This window comes from Myotis daubentonii, chromosome 1, assembly GCF_963259705.1.
Source record: "Myotis daubentonii chromosome 1, mMyoDau2.1, whole genome shotgun sequence".
Lineage (NCBI taxonomy): Eukaryota > Metazoa > Chordata > Mammalia > Chiroptera > Vespertilionidae > Myotis > Myotis daubentonii.
In genome coordinates, this window is record NC_081840.1 from 94,330,813 (window position 1) to 94,354,499 (window position 23,687).

General features: G+C 47.2%; 1 protein-coding gene across 3 annotated transcripts in view; it reads right to left on the reverse strand.

Moving 5' to 3' along the window:
* The window catches only part of CAMK1D (calcium/calmodulin dependent protein kinase ID), a 391,598-nt gene that overhangs the window by 16,306 nt on the left and 351,605 nt on the right, over positions 1 to 23,687 (reverse strand). For all 3 annotated transcript variants that reach the window (XM_059711261.1, XM_059711259.1, XM_059711260.1), the window contains 2 exons: positions 19,223 to 19,298; positions 1,295 to 1,407 (listed from right to left, as the gene is read on the reverse strand). In XM_059711261.1, the coding sequence (XP_059567244.1) occupies positions 1,295 to 1,407; positions 19,223 to 19,298 (189 nt within the window). The remainder of the gene's footprint in view (positions 1 to 1,294; positions 1,408 to 19,222; positions 19,299 to 23,687) is intronic.

Consider the following 23,687-nt stretch of genomic DNA (forward strand, 5'->3'; position numbering starts at 1 on the left):
AAATGACGAGACCAGCCCTCCACAGACCTTACAGTACCCTGGACATGGGTACCAGCATTTGGGGAATAGGGAAGCCAGGTTTGTAACTCTGAATGATGACCTGCCAGTGAAGAGGCAGCCAGGCCAGGGCTGGGCCCTGCCCTCCCAACTCCGGCCCCTTCCCTCTGGCAGCTAGGGGCACTTTTGGTTCAGAGATGAAATATCTTTGTCACCACCGGACTTTCACTCTGCTCACTGCTGCCATGGGGAGCTGGTTTGTGGATGTCCTCTGCATGTTTTAGAATTCAACATTTGCTAAGCTGGACAGGTCCTGGACTAGCTGGCGCAGTGAGATGGGCCTGGTGGGAAGTGCAGTGCTTGAAGGCCCTGGATGGGGTGTGTGGCCCAACAGCAGACAACTGAGAACATGTGACACCAGATCACAGGATCAGAAGATGACAGCTGTGGGGCAGGCTGGAAATCTGCAGCCTCTATGGTCTGGCAGCTCACTGCCCGCAGCCTGGGCTTCTGGGGGAAGGCCATGCCCTTCCCAGGTGAGAAGTAAAATATTCCCCTCATGGCTCTTTCCTGCAAGCCTTGGAGAACTGTTCTTCAGGTTTTGGAAGATTGAGGAAGGAAGCAGAAGTTTCCAGTTAGAAGGAAATTACACAAATAAGAAAATGCAATATTTGAATAGCTCATCAGTGAGTACAAAACTCTTTCATTTATTATTTTATTTGATTCTTATACCATCCTTCTTGATAGGAAGTATTACTACTGTCCTCTTCGTATCAGCTTGAGAAATTTCGTCAGTTTATATGGGCCTTGGTTTTGACCTTTACCCCTGAGGAAGAAACGCTGAACTTCCCTGGGGACGTTTTAGCGTGGTGTGGCAACTGAGACGTGGGCTCTGGATTTGGTCTTGGCTTGAGTCCCAGCTCTGCCACATACTACCTATGTGACTTGAGACAAGTTATTTCACCTTCTGGGCCTCAGTTTCCTCATCTGTCAAATGGATTAATAGCAATACCATCTGATAGGTTGTCCTGAGGACTGAGTGAGGGAGCACATGTGCACAGCTTCAGGGCTCAGGACACTGTAAGCACTCAATAGATATTAGCTAATATGGTTTCACTCCTTGGGGCACCCAGGTCAGGGCCAGGCTAGGATTTGGTAGAAGAGTGAGTCCCTGTCCTATGACTTGATTTGGGCCCCCTGCCCTCCACTTGGCTAGTCAAGCCCAAGTGCAGAACGTCCTGTCAGGTCAGGTGAGGGTGTACCGTCCCAGGGCGGCCCACCAGGAGCCAAGACTTACCAGAGTCAGAGATGTCATCCCAGTAGGGGGAGTCGAACTCATACTCTGCCTTGAGTATGAGTTCAAAGAGCTTGGAGTCATTTTCATCATAAAACGGAGGGTAGCCACAGAGCCTGGAAGACAGGATAAAGGAAGGATCTGAAATGCTGCATCTCCAGTGTGGCAATCAGACACCTGCCTGCAAGGAAGGCTGTTTTCACTCCAGTTGAGAAAACCCCACTGTGCACGCTGCAGACACAGTCTCAGCAAGGATCACACACTCCGCAGGCACAGGCGGCACACAAGTGAATTCGTGGTGCACTCAAGAACAAAGAGGGCCAACTCAGGTGATAACTGAAGTCCACCCTGGTTCCATACATCATTCAACACAGAGTCGCATACACCCAAAACCCACCAGACAGCCTCCTGTGTATTAATGTTATTGATCTTCGTGTCTATGATATTGCCCCTTTATAGATGATGGGTCAGTGGGAAAAAACACACAAAATGTAAGTTTATTACTCATTTAGGGCCTGTTCTAGGTTCATTTTGTTTAATAAACCATCATAGGAAGAAAAAGAAATTTTATCAGCGTGAGTACCAAGTTGCCGCAAGTCACCTTAACTTGTATATTATCACCCTATCATGCCAACCCTGGGTATTTTAAAGGTTATAGTTTTGCCAATTAATATGCAATAAGCATAAGCTGCCACAAATTAGAATACTATCTCCCTTTTCCACTGAACCCTTTCAAAGTTGATTTTTAAATTGGGATGTTGGGATTGGTGCAAGTAACATATAGTTCTGGAGACACCAACAGTCATCTAACAAACATAACAGAAGTAGGAATTTTTATTAATAACCCCAAATACAATTCATTCCATAAAATCGTAGGTTCTCACTCCAGTTCTACTATCATCTCCAATGCCACTTTCACCATCAGTAGGCCACTGATACTCTCTGGACCAAAATTTTCTTATCTGAACATGGAGAGGACAGACCAGAAAATTCCCTATATTATATCTGGCTTTAAGATGCTATGTTTCTGTGACTTCCTGTCCCGTTTTGCTTGGCTGGTCAAGACCCAGGGGAAGGTCTCGTACGTGCTTGAGGTCCACATGGGGCAGAGACAGGCCTAGTTGGGATTGGACAGTGGGGAGGGGTGGGATTGCATCTGGGGCTGTCAGGGTGGACAGAACAGGAGGCAGGGCTGGGTTCTGGAAGGCCAGGTGTAAGCTGGGTAGCACAGAACTCGCCCTCGACAGCCCAGCGCGTGGCAGCCACAGTGGGAGTTCCAGCCCCACACAAGTTCCTAATCTTCCCACATAGCCCAACTGCGCAGAGCACAGCTACTGTCTAGAGATCGGCGTAATGAGGAAAAATTAACAGGAATCAACAGACTCCAGGCCTTCAAGGGATGAGGCTTGTCAGCAAATAAGGAATTGCCACTCCTGCCACAAAACGCAGTGTCACCAGCCAGGCTGCACGGGGGACTGGCTGGTGAGATCTTTAATGGCTATAAGACCTTCTTGGGCTGATAGGATTCTAAAGCATCTATCCCCACAGGGTGATTTAGGATCCAAGTACCTATTTCATTAAAAATATTTTTATTGAGCCAAAACCGGTTTGGCTCAGTGGATAGAGCGTCAGCCTGTGGACTGAGAGGTCCCGGGTTCGATTCCGGTCAAGGGCATGTACCTGGGTTGCGGGCACATCCCTGGTGGGGGATGTGCAGGAGGCAGCTGATCGATGTTTCTCTCTCATCGATGTTTCTAACTCTCTCTATCTCTCTCCCTTCCTCTCTGTGAAAAATCAATAAAATATATTTTTTAAAAAAATATTTTTATTGATTTCAGAGATATGCAAAAAATGTTTTGAGTACAGAGAGCATGGACATTGAACCGGAATAGTTTTTTGAGGGTGGAAGTAGCAGATGCCTGTGCTTTGTCTCAGGATGAGCAGAGTTTTATAGGAGACAGAGGGGCTGCCGGGGGCAGGGCTAACCAAGAATAAAGGCATGGAGGCATAACGGGCACAGTTTATTCAAGAACTAAGAGCAATTTGCTGCTGCTCTGGCGTAAAACCTGTCAGTGAGTAGTAGAGATGGTGGTGAAATGGACAGTGGGAGGCCAGGGAGGCTGTGCTCCCACACTGAGGTACCAGGTGTACTGGTTAATAATGAGGATATTTTCAATAGGTGGCGTTACACATATGTTCATATATATGCGATTTGATATGTATGCTATTTTGTTGTATTGACAGCAAGCTTCACAGTGTCATATGTCAAATTTGCTGAAGGTGTCAACATCATAGATATTTTTATGTTTAAAAATGTCAAATTTCGTGCCAAAAAAAGTGCATTTGCGGGAAGTTTTAATTCATTATTTTGAAGAAAAGTGCTGCTGAAAGTTACTGTATACTTTGGGAAACTTATGGTGAACATGCTCCATCTCAAGATACTTGTGAATGCTGGTTTAAAGGCTTTAAAAGTGATGATTTCGATGTGAAAGACAAAGAATGTCCAGGTCAACTGCAAAAGTTTGAAGACCAACAATTACAAGCATTATTGGATGAAGATGCATGTCAAACTAAAAAACAACTTGCAGAAAGATTAAACGTTGCTCAGCAAACAATTTCCGATCATTTACAAGCAATGGGAAAGATTTTAAAGGAAGGAAAATGGGTGCCACATCAACTGAATGAAAGACAAATGGAAAACCGAAAAGTCATCAGTAAAATGTTGCTTCAATGGCACGAAACAAAGTCTTTTTTTGCATCCCATTGTGACTGATGATGTGAAATGGATTTATTTTGAGAATCCCAAATGCACAAAATCATGGGTTGATCCAGGTCAACCATCCACATCGACTGCAAGGCCAAATCCCTTCGGAAAGAAGACAATGCTCTGCATTTGGTGGGATCAGGAAGGTGTGGTGTATTATGAGCTTCTAAAACCAGGTGAAACCATTAATACTGATCGCTACTGACAATAAATAATCAATTTGAACCACGCTTTGATCGTAAAACGACCAGAATGGGCCAGAAGACACGGCAAAGTAATTTTGCTTCATGATAATGCACCATCACACACTTCAAAACCAGTTAAAGACACATTAAAAGATCTTGCCTAGGAAGTATTAACCCACCCGCCGTATTCACCAGACCTTGCCCCTTCAGATTACCACTTGTTCCGATCGATGGCACACGCACTTTCTGAGCAGCACTTCAAATGTACAAAGAAGTGGAAAATTTGGTCTCTGAATGGTTTGCCTCAAAACAAGAAAAGTTCTATTGGGACGGATCCACAAATTACCTGAAAGATGGGGAAATGTGTAGCTAGCGATGGACATTACTTTGAATAAAGCACTTTTGATGTTTCTCTTGAAATTATCGTGTTTTCTTGGATTACAAAATCCGCATTATTAACCGGTACACCTGGTAGACAGCCTATCCTTCAGGTACCAGGAGGCTCCCAAAAAGTATAGACGAAGGAGGTTCCTGGGCAAATGGCTTTGCAGCTGAGGAGAGGAGGGTAGACATGAGGCAGGAAGACAAGCAGCTGTACCAAGCCCAGGAAGGACAGGTGTCTGCAGGTGGTGGCAGCTGGATCGGGGGGACAGAAAGATCCCCACAGAGTTTCAGAGAGAAAACACCGGAGGGTTTGGGGTCTTCTGTGTGGCAAGTGAAGGCCAGGATAGCAGGTCTTCAAGAGGACTGGGGCTGCCATCTCCGTGGTGAGGACACAGGAGGAAGAGAAGGTCCATGAGCGGCCCCTATGTCACCACAGCACCTGGAGTTCCAACTCCTCCTTCGCTGGCCCTACTCAGGGAAGCAGCTCTGGGCAGTTGCTGTGTGTGTGTGTGGGGGGGGGGGGGGGTTGGGGGGAGCCTGACCCTCCACTGGGGGACCCGTGGGACAGCCTGACATCAGCAGTAATTAGTTCTTATAGGCACACTGGATCTTGCCTAGGCTTGGGCTGAAGACTAGAAAAGGCTGTGAGGAGAGGGAGCTGATGGTGCAGACACGGAGAGAGCAGCAGATATGCCAGGAGGGAAATACCAGCTCAGGGGTGAGGCTGTGAGAGGGGCCAGTGCCTGGGGCTGTACCAGCATTGGTGGCTTCTGTTCAGTCTACACAAAGCTGTGCAACAAATCCCTTTTCCTTAATGTAACTGGGAAGAACCTGTTCTCTGCAACTAAAAGCACCAGCATCTCACAGTGGATAGATGAACAATTCCGTTCAAGTTGTGGTGAGCTGGACCAGGTGTGTGTGAGGGCAGCCAGCAGGCAGTGGGGACACATGCCTGAAGCCAGGGACTTGCTGTGGTCTGGGATGCTAAATTAAAGCCATCATCATTTGCATGCAAGCTGGGAGAGTGGGTAAGATCACTCAGCAAGAATTTACAGACACTGGAGCTGTGGACTGATCCTCCACAGGCTTCATCTGGCCCACAGATGTGTTTTGTACACTAGTGGCCAGCAGTGACTGAAAACAAATGTGACTTCGAATGCCCATAGACCAGGGGTGGGCAAACTTTTTGACTCGAGAGCCACAATGGGTTCTTAAACTGGACCGGAGGGCCGGAACAAAAGCATGGATGGAGTGTTTGTGTGAACTAATACATGTTAACACTGCTGCTGGTGAAGGAGTGGAGGGGAGAGCAAGAGAACCCTCCGCTCTTTCGGCTCCGCGGGCCGGATAGAACAGCCAAACGGGCCGGATCCGGCCCGCGGGCCGTAGTTTGCCCACGGCTGCCATAGACAGTGCTGATCCAGTCAGTTTACCACAGTCTCCACTAGTCCCTATTGCTCACACCCAGCTAGACACATGTACATCCTCTACCACCGGGCCCTCCATTCTCTAAGTTGGTGCCATTGAGTCGAGGCAGAAGGCAACTTTTAGGGGGAAGAGGGGCTGTAGCATTGTGTTAGGTGCTGCTGGCTACAAGAGCTGCATGAGAGTTCCTGCTGTCATCGATGCCCCAAACGGGTGTGTGTGTGTGTGATTTCCTCCTTGGCAATTGCTGCAAGAATTTGGGGAGAGTGAGAAGCCTGAGAGTGGTGATGAGGGAAGGCTCCTGGGAGGAGGTGTGACCTGTGCTGTGATTCCAGGCCGGGCCCATCAGACTCACCTGGGAAGCTAGTAAAACCCTGAATCTTCCAAAACTGAGTGGGTCCAAATCTCTAAGAGCTGGTCCCAAGTGCCTTTACTTTTCTTCTTCTTAAAAAAACAAAAAACCAAAAACCTTATATAGGAATTCATGCTCATAGTTAAAAAGTTCAAATATAGAAGAGTATAGGGAAAATTTCCTTCCTGATGCACATTCCCACTCCTGCTATTAATTTCCTGTGAATGCTTTTCAGAAATTTTCTTGGCATATAAAGCATGAACGTATGTGCATGCGGTACAAGATTTCAAATTACCTGGAAGTTTAGCATTGACTCTATGGCTGTATACGAACAGCTAGTTTGTTTCTTTGCATGTTCCAGAAAGTCCCTAGCAGGGGGAATACACTTGATTTTTCCCTCTCGGGTATTCACTGAGCATCAGCTGCCCCTTCCTGCCTTCTGACCCAGAAGAGAGCACAGGCCTGCCGCAGCCGCCCCACCTCCTGGGCAGGCCCTCAGGTCCCCACTGAGGATAGAGGATCACAGACTGCCCTCCAGGCAGTCCTCTGGCTGCACCCAGACACTGACCAGGCATCAGCTGTGGTCCAGGCCTGGGATCCAGCACTGAATGAGACTCTCATGGTGCTTACATCCTACTTGGAGGGAGGACAATCAACATGAAGCTTCAAAATAAACAAGAAGGTGCAAATAGGCAGGAAGGACCATGTGGAGCTGCTCGTGGGGAGCCACTGCATTTCATCCTCGGCAGAGGGCTTTCCTCTCCATACACTGTTCCGGGGGCCTGGAGTGCTCCCTTCCTCGCTCCCCAAGCTACCTGTGTGGCCCTTGTTCCGGGAGCCTTTCCTGACCCACCCTGGCCAGGTCAGCCACTCCTCTTCTGTGCTCCCCAGCTGCCGGCACCCAGGTAGGTTGATATCTCCAACCACAGTCTCCGCTGTTAGACGCTGAGCTCCCCGAGTGAGGTGACAGCGTCTCGCTCATGTCTGCACTCCTGGCACTCAGCCCGGGGTGTGCTCAGCAAGGCGAATGAGTCCACAGATGCTTCACCGTTTCAGAACTGCCACCCCACCTCCTCACCCCTCCCCGAGCATTTCCCATTCCTCACACTGCGCCTCCATCCCATCTCTTTCTTGGGTCCTCTCAAAAAATATAAAAAGGGTTATCCCACGATTATTACATTTATTTTCCCACCTTGATTCTGAGCTCCTGGTAGAAAAATACTATGTCACACACAGTATCTGTACTTCTCATTAGCATTCAATGGTAGTCCATAAATGTTTGTTGACTGACGGTTCTTTGATAAATGGGAAATAGTTACATGAAACATCTATGCATGCCTGTGCATGCACACCCACAGCACGTACTGAAGTTGACTTAAGAAATAGGGTTGACCCACATTCGGGACGGATAGGACTCCACCAGGGTGCTACAGACCCCCCTATAGAGGATAAGTAGGGTAAGAAGGTGGATAGTACAGAACTTAGATTGAGAAGATGTGCCATACTGAGTCCAAAGAAAGAAGACTCTGTATTGATTCTTAGATTGAGAAGATGTGCCATACTGAGTCCAAAGAAAGAAGACTCTGTATTGATCTTTAGATTAAGAAGATGTGCCATACTGAGTCTAAAGAAAAAAGACTCCGTATTGATCTTTTAACATATATGCTTGTTAGCAGAGGAATTAAGGTTCTTAGAACAGAATCAAGAAGACAGAATCTACACGGAGCCTAGAGACAGAAGAACTTTGCTGGAGAGAGCATGCCGGAGGATCCTGGAGAGGGACTGGCCTCAGAGCCTAGAGACAGAGCCTAGCGGGAGAACATGGCAAGGGATCCTGGACTGAACCTGACTACAGAGATTGGCAGGAGAACCTGACTGGAACCTGGACACTGAACCTGACTGGAGTACCTGGACAGAACCTGGCTGGAGATCCTAAGCAGAGCCTCTCTGGAGATCAAGACCAGAACTTGGCTGGAGATCCTGGCTAGGCTGTTGATCAACTGAACGCTGTCTCCGTGTCATTCCTTCTTCGCCGACTCCGTCCACACCTTTGGGGACCCCTGGACCCGCTGGGGTTGGACCCCGGCACCAAAGGACTTGTATACATGCATATAAGCCTAACCAATGGACACACAGACAACAGGGGGATGAGGGCATGAGTGGTGGGGGGGGGTCAGGGGGATAATGAGGGAATAAAAACACATATGTAATACCTTAACCAATAAAGAAATTTAAAAAAAAAAAAAAAAGAAAGAAATAGGGTTGAACACCCTGAAATGGGTATTTATTCTGGAAAAAGTACTTCAACTAAATGTTATAATTTTTGCAGTGAAGCTTCCTAATTGCCAACAGCACCAGCTACAGGTGACGTCCTTCAAAGCAGATGGAAGGAGCACAACAAGTCTTCAACCCGCCTTCCCTGCGCTCACAGCTGCCCGTGCCCGGACGGTGCCTCCTGGTGTCCACCTCCCTGCTCTGGAGCCCTCCAGCCTGGACACAACTCACACTGTACCCTTGTTCCCACCTGAATCCTCAAACCAGAAGCTGGCAAGTAAATTTGAAGAAGGACTTTGCACAGTAGGGGGATGAGCAGGGAACCACAGAATTCTATTCTGCGGTCCAGAAGTCATCATCTGGTCCAACCTGCCCTGTAGGAAACTGGGAGAGTGAGTCCCAGAGAGATAGAGAGATGGACCAGGGCAGATCTGGCATCTATTTGCCCACAGCACTCATGAAGAGCAACAAATGCCACTTGGATCCAATCCTGCAGATCTTTATTGAGCAGCAACGTCACACCGAACGCTGATCACCTAGCAGTGAAGACAGCCCTGCCCTTGCTCCTTAGAGTTCAGCGTCCAGCATGTTTGAACAGGACAAGTGGAACGATGGCTTTTCTACAGACTGATTATGTTGTGTGTGTCCCACAACAGTTAATGACCATAGCCACCATCTGTGGAGCATTTATTATATCCCAGGCACTGAGCTACACAACTTATACACACTGTCTCACTGAATGTGTGCAGATGGAGTTATTTCAATCTTCCATTTCCAGATGAGGAAATGCATGAGAGATTAGGCAACTTGCTCCTATCTCAGGGGTGGGACAAAAGTTAACTTTCCTCATCCAACTCCAGAGCCACATCATATTAACCTCTAAGCACGACAGCCATACATGCTGCTGCAAAGATGGGGAAACACACGCTCCCTCCCTGCACCTGCCTCTGCAGCCGGGATGGCGTGTTTGCACATGGGATACATTTGGAAGCAAAGCCAGAAACAAGGCTGTAAGACCTGCCCAGGAAACAAAGGACCGCTCAGAGTTCTCGGTGTTAGAAAATCAACACCTAATGTCTCCCCAGCTGCCTTCGGGAATGACAGATGGGAGAAGAGCCAGGACCACTGTGCCCTGTCTGTGGGAGAGAGGGCTGGAGACAGGTGAACCTGAGGCTCTACTGAACCAAACCCCAATGGGTCGCTTCCCGTAGCCTTAGTTCAGCACTCAGCTCCCACGCGGAGCTGTGAGGGGACCCAGAGGATAGGAGCCCTCAGTCAGTCTCCCGGGCCTCCGTGGGACTGGGTACGAGCTCAGGGGCGCCTCACTGACCCAGTGTAGCTGGGTACCAAGTCATACATGTGAGTGAGTTCTCTAAATACCTGCAACATGCTTATAAAGTGCCAAAACTTATTTTAAATATTTCATATGAAAAGGATTTGAGTGCGACAGTTCACACTGACAATTGACTAACCATCAAAAATGGCAACCCAGAACCTGCGGTTTGATCTAATGGGACGGAGGGCCCTGAAGGGCAGTGATTTTGAGGAGGGTCTGCTCTCTGAGGCCGACGCTGACTTTGCTTTCAGAGGCTCCAGGTGCGCCTCAGCCTGGGCTTCAGAGAAAAGACGCCACAGATGCAGACCCGGGACCCACAGCCGCCGGCGCGTGACCCTGGGGAAACTGTCATCCTGCCTTAGACTGCTTCTTCCGGGCACAGGGAAAGGAGTGCCCGCCTTATAGAGAGACATTACAATATATAACCATGTGCTGTGTAATAATGCATATTGTGTATAAAACACATAGCGATGCACAGACAGACCGATGGTTGGGGACACAGAGAGAACAGACACAACACATGAAGTGCCTGACCCACAGCAAACGCCAGCTCTCTCGCCTTATCCATCCCACCAATGCCATCCAATCCTCTTCAGGGTCCTTCAGCCGAAACATTCTGAGTGGGACACTGCTCCCCGTCAGGAAGAACAACATGAGGGGGAGGAGGAGATGAGCCCTAGGGACTCGGTCCAATCTCCTACGTGCTGAACGTGAGAATGAACCTACACATCTTCAAATCCTATGCAGTCTCAGAATCCCCCGCCCCCCCGCCCACACACACCACCCCCATGTCTACTCATCCTAACCTACACTTCTACCTGCTAATGAAGGCGGGAAGAGCGATGCGGCCTCTGACCACCGTCTTGTGTGCTGTGTTGTGACTGTGAGGACAGAATGGACTGGAGACCTGCGTTTAAGCTTTGATCTTTGTGCTCCAACATTTCCAAGCTTGAGCCTAGAAGCCTTCAGTTCTGGGACTAGCTAAAGATTTTCAGAGAACATTTACTCAAAGGCATATTTATGAAGAAAGAGTAATTTTTATGCAATTAGCCCAGGGCACCAGGGCACTGAAATAACAAACCTCTCTATGCACTGCCAACTGGATAAGCCACGAAAAGGCCAGTCCAGGTGTAGAGTCTCAGAAAAATGTTCACAAAATCAATCAGATCTGAGCGTTCCTCTTTTGGAAACTAGAATCTGATCAATACACAACTACTCTGGGCAGCACCATTTGCCCTTCCTTCTTGGCACTTGGCTGTATTCAAGTGTTTAATCACTGTCTGGGGCCTGTGCTAAGGAATCAGCATTTTCATCTGACTCTGGATTATAATACAGACTTTTAAAAATAATAAAGCAAAGCCTTTTAAGCTGATAAGTCTCTTGTACTTAGTTGCAAGGCCCGCTTCTTGAGCAAAACAGGTTTCAACATGTTACTCGGATTTTTAGACCAAAGGGACCAATGAGACCTGAATCATCACAAAAATGTCATCCAATCATGTCAGCAACCTATATGTCTGAGTAGGTGCACTGCAGAGCTTTCTCCTTGCAAACTGGGAAGCGATCAGGGAATGGTTCCCACATGAAAACCATGTGCAGGTGACGTCAGCTAAGGCTGCTGCTGAGCTGCCATGGGTAACTGCCCCGTGCCAGCCCCTGAGATCCGGACAGCGCCTTCAAAGCTGAGAATGAGTAAGCGGATCAAGGAAAGATCTAGAAGAGAAAGGAAAGACTATTGGAGGAGCAAAAGGAAACACATCCTTTAGGAGGTTTATACACAATTGGAGCTGAAGGCTGGGAGCCATGCAGGGGGTGGAAGAAGACCAAACACTTCCCCAAGTGTGAGAAGCAGCATACCTCCTCCTCAGAGCAAAATAGTTAAAACCAAATTCTGCACATGGTACAGGATTGGACTAGACAATACATTGTTCAAACCAGCTGTATGTGATCCATGGCCCCACTTCCAAGTGTATAACTTTTATAATCTTGCATTAGCCACATGGACCGCTCCTCTGGGAATTCTGGGGGATGGCACAGAGGTGTCCACCTCCTCCTGTGGGTGAGACATGTCTGAAGGAAGTTTGGACAAGACCACTTTCAGCTCTGCTTGCGCTACCAGTGGCACAGCAGGCACAGCGGGGGAAGGAGGAGGAGGAGTGAGGAGAGCGTCCAACCAGCAGGAATGCTGTGTCAGGAAAAGCACAGCAAACTTTCAGCAGCTAAAATTATTCTCACAAGTAATGTATTTCATACTGAAGCCACGAAGGGTGCCGATATCCAGTCTGGAGACGAATAACATGAGCCCTACCTGGTGATTCCGAACTGGGCAGATTTCCAATTCGACCTGTGCATCTAGACATTGCTTTCTTGGATGTTGGGCTCTTCCTCTCTCCCTCCCTCCCCCACAAGCTTCCTTCCTTTCTTCTCTCCCCCTCTCCCTCTGTCTGTCATGAGCTGATTGGTAAGCAGTTCGGAGTCTGTGCAGAACAACACCTGCATTTGGGAAATGCCTTGGCACCTCCATCCCATTGACCTTGGCCTTCAATTGTTTTCACTTGTCCCCTGGCTCCATTTACTGTCCCACATGCACTTCTGAGGATGACCAGAAGGCAAGCCCTTAGAGCAGTGGTTCTCAACCCTCTGGCCCTTTAAATACAGTTCCTCAAGTTGTAACCCAACCATAAAATTATTTTCATTGCTACTTTATAACTGTAATTTTGCTACAGTTATGAATCATAATGTAAATATCTGATATGCAGGATGGTCTTAGGGCCCCCGTGAAAGGGTTGTTCTACCGCCAAAGGGGTTGCGACCCACAGGTTGAGAACCGCTGCCTTAGAGCATGGCTAGCAAAGCAGATGCCAGAAGGCTGTCTAGCCCGGCTCACGTGCTTCTGGTCCACCCTTCCTAAGTTCTCCCACCACCTCCAGCGTTTCCTGACTCGCTGGTGTGAAGTGGAACTTTTCCCCTTCCCACCTCCATCTCTGCTCACAAATCTAGCTCAGACTCAGTGGTGTGAACTCATGACTTGCTGCTGTACTCCCCGGTGAGCGGGCCCTTCCCCTCTGTGCACTTTTTGGGTCTTTTCACTCTCTACGCACTACTCCCCTTCTGCCTCTGTGTGCTGCCGTACATTCCAGAGGGTACACATTTAAAAATAATAAGGCCTCTTTTGACTCTTATGTTGGTTCAGTATGGCACTAGTGAATTAACAATCTGATAATTCAGAGAATTCTATTTTCCCCATCACCAAGTTTTAGATACCAAATGTTCAAATTGGATCAAATCTTCCAAGCTATATTTTAAAAATCAGGTTTCAGATGGATTGGTACATCTTTTCTCAAACACAGCAAGCGTGTCATATCCTTACATAATTGGGTCTTGAAGGGTAAGCTATCAATCTCCTGCACAATGGCTTTGCAAGACAGTCCTTCGAGACTCAGATCACGGTCACCTCTTGAGCAGCCCTCCTCCAAGCCGGGCAGGGTTCACGGCCCTGCCCTGGGAGCTCTCCCAGCCCTTCCCTCCCATCTCAGTGACAGCTAGCAAGACTGGATGTAACTTATGTGTTTACTGACTGTCGCCTCCAGCAGACAGTGAGCTGCTCCAAGGCCAGGCGGTAATGAATCCATCCCTGCAGCTCCATCATATTGCCCGACACATATTAGGCTCAATACATGTCAGTTACGTGAGTGAATGTCAGTCCCCTGCCTTCCCTTCTCCAGGATAAATATTCTGAAGCAGTTAGCTGCTACTAGATGGCAGCTTCCGGGAGATGAGGCTGGGATGAATGCAGGAGAGCAGAGGGGGTGAAATGCTTCCATCCAGCCTGAAGCTATACCATTCAGAGTATAAAAGTGATGCAGATGACATAGCTCCTTCCTGCTTCTCCCTCCAGGCGCCCTCTCTACCCCAGGGCCTTTGCAAAGACAAAGTCACAAGTATTGGTGGATTTCACCTTCCCTGAAGTCACTGGCAGGAAGGTGCTCCTACCATCATCTAAACTGCAGACTTTCTTTATCTTAATTGCACAGCTTGTAAAATTCCCTCCATCACCACTGTGCATAGCTTTGCACCCACTTTTTGAAACCAAAGAGTATTTTATGTTAGACTATTTCCGAACAGGTTATAGGTGAACCAAGCAGAGGAGAAAGGATCACAGGCCACGAACGAAGCTGAAAGCTGGTCAAGAAGCACTTGTGTCTGAGACTGATGCTAAGAAAGGCAGTGAGCCACCACAGGGCCCACTCAGTACAGAATGTGGAGGGCGATAAGGCACCTTTCTGAAAACCCTTTCTGAAAGCAGCCACATGGAAATGCAGTCAGTGAAATCAAATCAGTAAACGTGGAATTATAATGCCTGCCGAAATAAAGATGAAGCTACAATAAGGAAAAGTGGGGTGGTGGCTGGACTTTAGGCAGGAAAGGAGCCGGCGGGGGCGGGGAGGGGGTAAGAACTGATCAGCTGCAGCCACTCTGATGAGCCGAAAGGAGGAGCTGTGTCCATGGACAGTAATGCCCTTTGGGGAGAAGGGTGACCTGAGACAACTACAGGCCCCCTGGAAACTGCTGAGGCATCGACTCCACTGCTCTGATTCCTTGTTCTTAAGGGAAACTTCTGGTTTTAATTTGCTTTCTCACGGAATGTTTCCTATCAAGGAAAATTGTGAGGGTGATGACATGCATCTCCAATCACCTCACAGGACACAAATCTTGTTATGATTTAGTGAACTGACACTCCGGTTTCAAATCTCTTTTGGGTTTGGCTAGTTTGAATCAATTCACTATGAGCGTCTAAGCAAAATGAATAAACATCTAATTTAATTTCTAAGCTTCTAAAGCCGATGTCCAGACCACGGGCCCATGCAGCCTGAATGAGGCATGTGTCCCACTTGGCAAAGCTTATGAATATAGTGAGATGGTTGCTGCCTGTGGCAATGCCAGCTAACTGTTCTTATTAGTGGTAACACTCCTCATACCGATGGTAGTAACGACCATCATAATACCCAGGCTTGGTTATTTCCCGGGGCTCGGTCATCACGCCACCTTCTCTCCTACTGAAGCTGGGATCCTGTCCTACTCCAGGGACATATCTATCTATATAAAAGCCTAAGCGACCATTGCAACTGAATGGATGACCGAACAGGCTGCGTGGGGCAACCAGGCCAGCTGGGGGGGCAGTTGGGGGCAACCAGGCTGGCAGGAGGGGGGGGGGGCGGGCAGCAGTTAGGGGTGATCAGGCTTGCGGGGGAGAAGTTAGGGGCGATCTGGCAGGCAGGCAGGTGAGTGGTTAGGAGTCAGCGGTCCAGGATTATGAGAGAGATGTCTGACTGCTGGTTTAGATATCTAAACCGAGGGGTCATCCCCCGAGGGGTCCCGGATTGGAGAGGGTGCAGGCTGGGCTGAGGCTCCCCCCCATCCCCCGCATGAATTTTGTGCACCGGGCCTCTAGTATATCTATAAAAAGGCAGCTGTCACTGTGTTAAAGTAAAGGTGACTACCTTGGTGAAGGCCATCCTTTGTCTCAGAAAATGGACATAGCATGGAGATCAGGCATTCTCAGTTCCACTCTTAAAAAAACTAATTATTCTGTGTATACTGGCCAATCAGTATCTATGTGGCCTAGTTTTAAAAACTGAACAATATAGGAAGCCAGTCAAAAAATAAGGGGCTAGCCTAGTATTTTGCCTGGAGCTTCTTTTGGGCACACAGGTCTAGGTCACAGCATGGGTAAGTGCCCTCACCACCCATGGCAAGTATACTCTGACCATCCCGCCTGCCCAACACTCTAATGCCTAATCTCCTCAGGATCTTCCTCAGTGGTTGTATCAGTGAAAGTTCGCTGCCTTTCTCCATAGCATGTTGTATTCCTGAGCATAACTTAGGCAAGTGATCATTAAACTCTCCCCTTGGAGTTGTGAGAAGAAAGCAGCCTGCGAGCAATCACAAAATCAAGTTTGGTCAACAAAATGCTAGTCTCATTTTGAGTGGGGACATTCATTTCCTTGGAACTTGTCTTGGCTGAGCCAACCCCGTCAGACTGGACACCAGCATGCTCACCAGGGTGTCCAGCCACTCCACCCTCAGCCCTTCCCAGTAGCTTGAGCTCCGCAGGCAGAGATGTTTTTGCAAGTCCTGATCCCCACAGGGGATTCTTGGCAGGACAAGGACCCATCACATGTGCTTTAAAAAATGAGTCCCCCAGATAGGAAAGATATTTCTCCTCCCAAATGATGGATAGTATAGAAATGAGCGTGGAGATCAATAGAGAACCAATTCATCAAGTCGCTGCACCGGCAAAATGAGGAATGTTTGCATGGCGTGTGGAGAGGAGAAAATTTGGTGCTGTGGCCTGTCCCAGCCCCCTTTGCTGCAATCTCATATCTCAGCCTGTCAAATGAAAATGCCTCCAAAAACCCTGCAGGGGCTCACCTCTCCATCACAGGTGATGCGAAGAATGAAGAGCTCAGCAGGGAGCCCCATGGGATGCCTGGCTTCCCTGGGGTGGTGAGTGCTGGTCACTCTTCAATGAAGGATGGGAATGGGGAGTCTGGGCACAGTGGGTCAGTGGGAAATAGCAAGAGTCTGAGGCCGATACCCACGAGTTCTAACTTCTAACATTTACTCAACTCAGAGCCAGCTTTGTGCCCAGAACACCGACCATAGGCCTTTTTCAGGACATTTACATCAGCCCTTGAACATGCCTCAGGCACCCGTTCCTGTGCCTGCGTCTCTCCCCTGGTCAGAATGCTCTCTTCTCTCTGCTTCTGCTAGTTTTCTCCAGCCTCTACACATACCTGGGATGGTGCCTCCTCCTTCCTGAATGTCCCTGTCCTCAATAGTGCTTCACCCCAGGAACGTCGACAGCTGTACACGGGCCTCCCTGCATGTCACTTAATCTGCTCATGGAATTTCTTGTCCCACCATATACCTTGTTAGTACTTTGATGAAAGGCATCGTGCCTTTGTTATCTTGCTATCTTTAGCACCTAGCACAGGGCCTGGAACAGAAAAGGCACTCAAGACATGGTAGTTGTTGACACTGATAATGATATATTCGAGACTAGTGGCTCTTCAAGCATAGCCATATTATGTAGCAATTATATCCAGGATATGGCCTATCACTCAAGGATCTGAACATCTTGGAAGGTACAACTGAGGCATCCAAACTCCATTCATTCTCTGCGTGAGAGGCTCCGGGCTCTGGAAGGCAGCAAGGCAAACAGAAGCCCAGGTGCCAGTTCAATTCTGACTCAGTCATGAAATCAACCCGAGACGAAGCCCTGGAGCGAAGCTAGTAATGACCAAGCAACTGGCAAGTTTATATTTAAAATAGAAATAATGAAATACAGTTTTTCTTTGCTTAATGCTAGACTTGAATCCAGTCAAATAATTTATCGTATACTTATAAGGATTTGGATGCAGAACTGTTCAAATCATACCCAGACCCATACGCCAGTATCTCTTCCCTAGACCTCTGACCTCCACGTGTGCATACACTAGTCCACGGATATCTCAACAGGGTCTCAAGTTTAACATGCCCCAAATGAAATGCTTAATCTCACCTACCCCCTAAACTGGTTCCTCCACCACCCCCTGTTCTTTATCTTAGTCATCTACAAAAGCTGCCCAGCTGAATGTATGCTATAGAAAGATCATTTTCTTCTCAGGTAATGAGGCACGTGTGTGTGTATGTGTGTGTTCCCAGCATTCCTTGAGGATGCCACACACTGTCAGACCTTTCTCTGATCACAGTCCTGTACTGATCGCAGTCTTTCACTGTGCAGTGGGCTCTGTCTGCTAGGAAATGTTCCCTTTCTTGGGGACAATGAGGAGAAAGAGTTAATTTTCTATCAATTACAGAAACTAGTTAACCTAAACCCATCATAAAAGTATGTTTAATAATAAGTGTTGGAAAAAGAAATTGTAACTTAAAAATAACTTTATAGTAGACTTAAGCACAATAAAACATAACAATAAAAAACAAAATTGCCGAAACCGGTTTGGCTCAGTGGATAGAGCGTCGGCCTGCGGACTGAAGGGTCCCGGGTTCGGTTCCGGTCAAGGGCATGTACCTGGGTTGTGGGCGCATCCCCAGTGGGAGATGTGCAGGAGGCAGCTGATCGATGTTTCTCTCTCATCGATGTTTCTAACTCTCTGTCTCTCTCCCTTCCTCTCTGTAAAAAATCAATAAAATATATTTTTTTTAAAAAATTGATCATCATGAAGTAACTGCAATGAGCCTATGACCTCAGACTGCATTTCCTAGAGAGTGGCAATAAGTGAGCTGAGAAGAAATGAGGAATCCAAAGGCTACATTTTGGTTTCCATCACATTTTTTCTCATTGTGATTTCGTTTAGGGACACCCTGATATTTTCATAGTGATGTGCATCCCCAGAAAGCCAAGGCAGCACATGAAAGGATGTCCAGTATCAGTAGCCGTAACAGAAATGCAAATCAAAGCCACATGAGGTGCTACTTTGCACCTATGAGGATGGCTATTATCAGCAAGTGGAAAACAACAAGTGCTGACAAGGATGTGGAGAAATTGGAACACTTGTGCATTGCTGTTGGGGATGTAATATGGTTGTGCTGCTTTGGGAAATAGTAACTTTTTCCTCAAAACGTTAAACATAGGATTACCATATGATCCAGCCCTCCACTTCTGGATATACAAGTACACCCAAAAGCATTGAAAGCAGTACTAATACAGATATCTGTACACCTGTGTTTACTGTATAGCAATGTTATGAATGGATAAGTAAAATGTAGTATATACACAACATGGAATGTTATTCAGCCTCAAAAAAGAAGTTCTGACATATGCTACAACATGGCTAAACCTTGAGGACATTATTCTAAGTGAAATAAGCCAGACACAAAAGGACAAATACTGTGTGATTCCACTTACATGAGGAACCTAGAATACGTAGTCAGATTCCTTGAGGCAGAAAGTAGAATGGTGGTTGCCACAGGTGTGTGGGGGGGCAGGGGGAGGATAGGGAGTTATTGTTTCATGAGGATAGAGTTTCAATTTGGGAAGATGAAGAAGTTCTGGAGATGGATGGTGGTGATGATTGTACAACAATATGAATATACTTAACACTGCTGAACTGCATTCTTAAAGTGGTTAAATAGTAAATTTTGTTTATGTCTATTTTGCCACAATTAAAAAAAAGGGAAAAAAGAAGCCTACGTGGCAAGCGATACTTACAAGATATAGGCAATCACTCCGATGGACCAGCAGTCAACAGCTTTGCTGTAAGGTTTCTGGGCGAGGACCTCGGGAGCTGTGAAATCACAGAGACACAAGCCGGGCGAGTTAAATGTCTGACACATGACATTTTTAGGTTTGTTTTTTTCTTTTTCAGTCTTCTCCTTGGGCTGAGCTATATGTGATTCTGAAAGTGAGTAGAGGTGTATGACCTGTTTTATTTGTTGGTTTTTCTAACAAGAAAAAAAGAAGAAGGCATAAGCATGTGTGTGTGTGTGTGTGTGTGTGTGTGTGTGTGTGTGTGTGACTATAGATTATCAATCAAATGCAATCAATCAATCAATAAATACTTAACAGGTGACTATTTTATGTGAGTGCTGGGCTAGGCACTACAGTTCAGAACAAATAGAGCCAGAAAAGGTATGTTCTGTTTAGGGCCTGGAATGTGACCTCCCCTCAAATCAGTTCAACTCAAGGAGGCACTTCTGGCCCCCACGTAGGTCTTTTGGGTTTTGGAAACCTTGTATCAGATCTGCTCTTAGTTCATTCTCTAAGATTTTGGGTGGGTTATCTGTCAGTATCGTCATTTCATTTTCTTGTTGGTGAAGCGGGGAAGGTGCTATTTCATCTCTCTTCCTTGGTTCTAACCCACTCTTCATCCGGAGTCACCCACCCAAGGGCTGGGCTTATTGTGCACTTTCCCCACACTTCCTGTTCCGGGCCCTGTGGCACAGCCCAGTACTGAAGACCCACCCAGTGTCTCGCATACATATCTGTGCAAAGAGTAAGTAAATACAAGAAAAGACAGTAAATCTTCACAAGCAAAATCTTTTTATCTAATTGAGGTGTCTCCAGCATAGACTTTCCCGAAAAATTAAGAGGGTAGAAAAACCAAAATTGCTATAGCTTAAAAGGCACTCATCCTGGGCTGAATTGTGTGTTCTATGGATTTGACCTTGGCGGGAACAACTTAACTATCTTTATCACCATGCTCCTACGTTACAGGTGGGGGCTCAGAGAGACTGAGAGGCCAGCACATCCCAAAGCACCCAGTAGGAGAGCGGGCAACACACCTCCTTCCTCTCAGAGGGCCCTGGCCTGACTAAGCGCCTGCCATGACAGGCCTCAAGCTGGTCATTCATAAACATTTCCTACTATGAGCCTGTCAGCAGCTCTAACAATTACTCTTATCTGCCCCTGACAGAGAGAAAAAAGGGGCCTCAGAGAAGTTCATTTTCTGATGCTACACAGTAGCTATGAACCCATCAGTCTCACCCTGTCCCAGTTCTTTCCGCCTGGATGCACTGATTGCTAAGGTCAGAGTTTCTTCAGTCTGTAGGAAAAATCCTGTGCAGAGAAACTAACAGCAAAATCCTCTTTCATTCTGTTGAAAATAAATCTTCCTGAGCATGAACAGGGAAGCAGACAAACAACTGTGGAGTGTTTCTAGTTATGATGGCAAGGAATGCAATCCACAGGTAATCCCCAAATCTAATTTCAGGTTTCAGCCCCAATTCCTTCAGACTTCCGATCAGACTATTTGTTTTTAACAAGAGCAAAACAGATAAATGCGTACATTCTTTCCTTGCAGTGTTCACATTGAACACAGTAGCAAAAGGAGAAATGAGACTATAAAGAAAAGGAAGCTCGCAAACTGGAGAAGTGGCCCTCAGATAATTGGGAGCTGGCTGCATCACTACTTCCTTTTCCCCGTAACTGTTAAGAGCACATTTCTCAGACACTTCTATTATAGCGGCTGACAAAAGGGAGCCATTCCTCCAGTAAATGTCTTGCTGATTTAGGAGGTTTGCTCTCTGAGCTGATGCTCTGGTCTGAGTGGCCACACGGGCACAGATGGTGGGAAGTGACTGGATCTCTGCAAGGGGCACATGTCTGAGCCTCTGGGGTCTTCCTCATGGCCTGATAAAAAGTTCAAGAGTCAGGGAAGGCTCACGGGAGAACGTCGGACCCACCTTCACCTCCTGGCAGAGCTGAGGGCAGGTGTCATGAGACAGAGCCAAGCTGACGTCTGCAGGGCTCTTTAGGGAGAAGGAGGGCCAGCCTGGCCCAGGCACCCCACAGAACAGATGTCAGAGTGAAGAGGCACGAGGAAGTTTGCACAAGATTTCAAGCACAGACTCACGCCATGTACCAGGTGCCACAGGCGACAGGAAGGTGGAGAAGGAAGCTGTCAGCACCCAGGACAGCTGATCCCATAGTTAATGAGCAAAGATTGGGCCCACCCCCTGAGCCACGATGTGCAGAGGGGAAAAGAGACGTGGCCCCTGCAAACCAGGTCTCGATCCAAGGAGGAGCTATGCTGTGTTCTCTCCAGTGGTCCTTCACAGTTCCCAGCGCTGTCGGGGTGGGAGGGATGATTCTTTAAGAGAACATCCTCCCCCTTGTCTTCCTCCTGGCTACCATCTATTATTCAGAAACCCAAAGAACAAAGGACACGGTTTTCTTCCAGAAGCCCGCACGTCCAGGAGGCACGCAGCATTTCACCTACACTTTGGCAGATTCCGCCTTTTAGAGAGCTGTGCGGGGCACTGCACAGACCTGAAAAGCAAGTGGCTGATTTTTATGCAACTTGGACCCGAATGTCACTTGAGATGTTAAGATTCTTGAGGCCGCAGATGACATATTCTTTTCAAAATATGGGACTTTGTTTAAATGTTAAAGTTCATAACATCAAATATGTGGGGTTTTTTTGTTTTTTTTTAAAAAAAGATACCTGGATCTTTCTCAGATGCTTCTATTATGGCAATTGACAAAAGAGGCCACTGACAAAATGATGCCAGGGTCAGTACATGGATATTAGGGGGAAAGTTCTATATTATTAACAAATATCAGGGTCACATATTGGGCGTGCAAGTCTGTGTCCATGTGCCAAACTTCTTGTCCTTTTTAGTGTTGTCTTTTATCTGGATTATATAAACAATAAACTAGAAATACTTTTTAACTAATTAGCGGCAAGTGAACCACTTGTCTTCTGGTGAGGTCTTAATTGCACTGGAAATGCAGAGGGTGAAGCAGGAAGTATAATATAATGACAAAAAAGAAAAAGCCAATTACTTTGGAAATATTATTTTCACCAACTTAAAATGTTTTAAAAATTGCATCACAGCACACATACAAATCTAATTTTACTTGTGATTCTGGAACCAAATTTTCTTGGGGACATTGTTTGAACAAGCCTACTATGTCACTTTAAGTAGCTACTTTTCATCTCATAGTAATTCTTGAAAAAAAATTTTTTTCAGGCAACATTCAAATCCTTCAAAAATCTGATATGGTGACTGAGTCATAAGGAACTCCTGAGAGGAGCCAGGCTATTTTCTCTCCTGCTCTGTGTTCTGTAGTTGGTTCCGTTATTTCCCCAGGTGTCTAATTCACCAGGTGTTGGCCCATCTCCTACCATTTTCTTGATCCCTTTCCATAGCATGTCCCACTTGGAGAGTCTACTTCTCACTCTGATCTTTTTAGACCAGATCTGATCTTTAGTTTCCACTTTAAGAACCAGCTAAACTCCTTTATATTGTGTGATCCATCTTACACTATTGGCAGGACTCCTGCTGTAATTCTTAAAAGTCATAGCATCCAATTTATAAACTTTCAGAAGACAAATGAGCTCCCAGGCTGAGGAGGCCCAGAACACAGCCCATCCGGAGCCTTGTAAAGTGATAAGTGTTCTCTGAGCCCTGCCACAGTTCCACCTCTGTCCCAACGCTGCCTGCAGGTGCTGCAGAACTTCTTAATCAAGAAGAAACAATTTTCTCTTCTAATTGTACCCAGCAGAATTCTTGTGTAGTAGAAGGTTGGCAATGACTCTCGCCCGCCCCCCCCCACACCTTCTAATAGAAGGAGGCTTTTAATTAAATAACTTAATTGGAGCTATGGACAAAGAGAGTAGTCATTAAAAGGCACTGTGGCTGGTTTGCATGCCCTCAGCCCCAAGGCAGAGCAGGAAAGGGCTTGGGTTCCTCGCACATCCATGGCAGAAGGAAAAGACTCTTGTAGAGAGGGCACACAGAGATTCCTTGAGTGCGTTTCAAGGCCCAATCCCTGGGGGCTGTCAGTGTCCAACCTCCTCCTCCTCCTCCTCCTCCTCCTCCTTCTCCCTTCCTTCTTCTTCTCCCCTCCTCCTCCTCCTCCTCCTCTTCCTCCTCATCCTTCTTTTTTTAGTTAATCCTCACCTGAGGATATTTTTCCATTGATTTTTAGGGAGAGTGGAAGAAAGAGGAAAAGACAGAGAGAAACATCGATGTGAGAGAGACACATCAATTGGTTGCCTCCAGCACGTGCCCCCAACCAGGGCCCGGTCAGGGAGGAGCCTGCAACTGAGGTACATGCCCTCAACTAGAATTGATCCCAGGATCCTTCGGTCCACAGTCCAGTGCTCTATCCATTGAGCCAAACCAGCTAGGGCAGGTCCCACCTTCTGATTATCCCTTAAGCTTGGCCA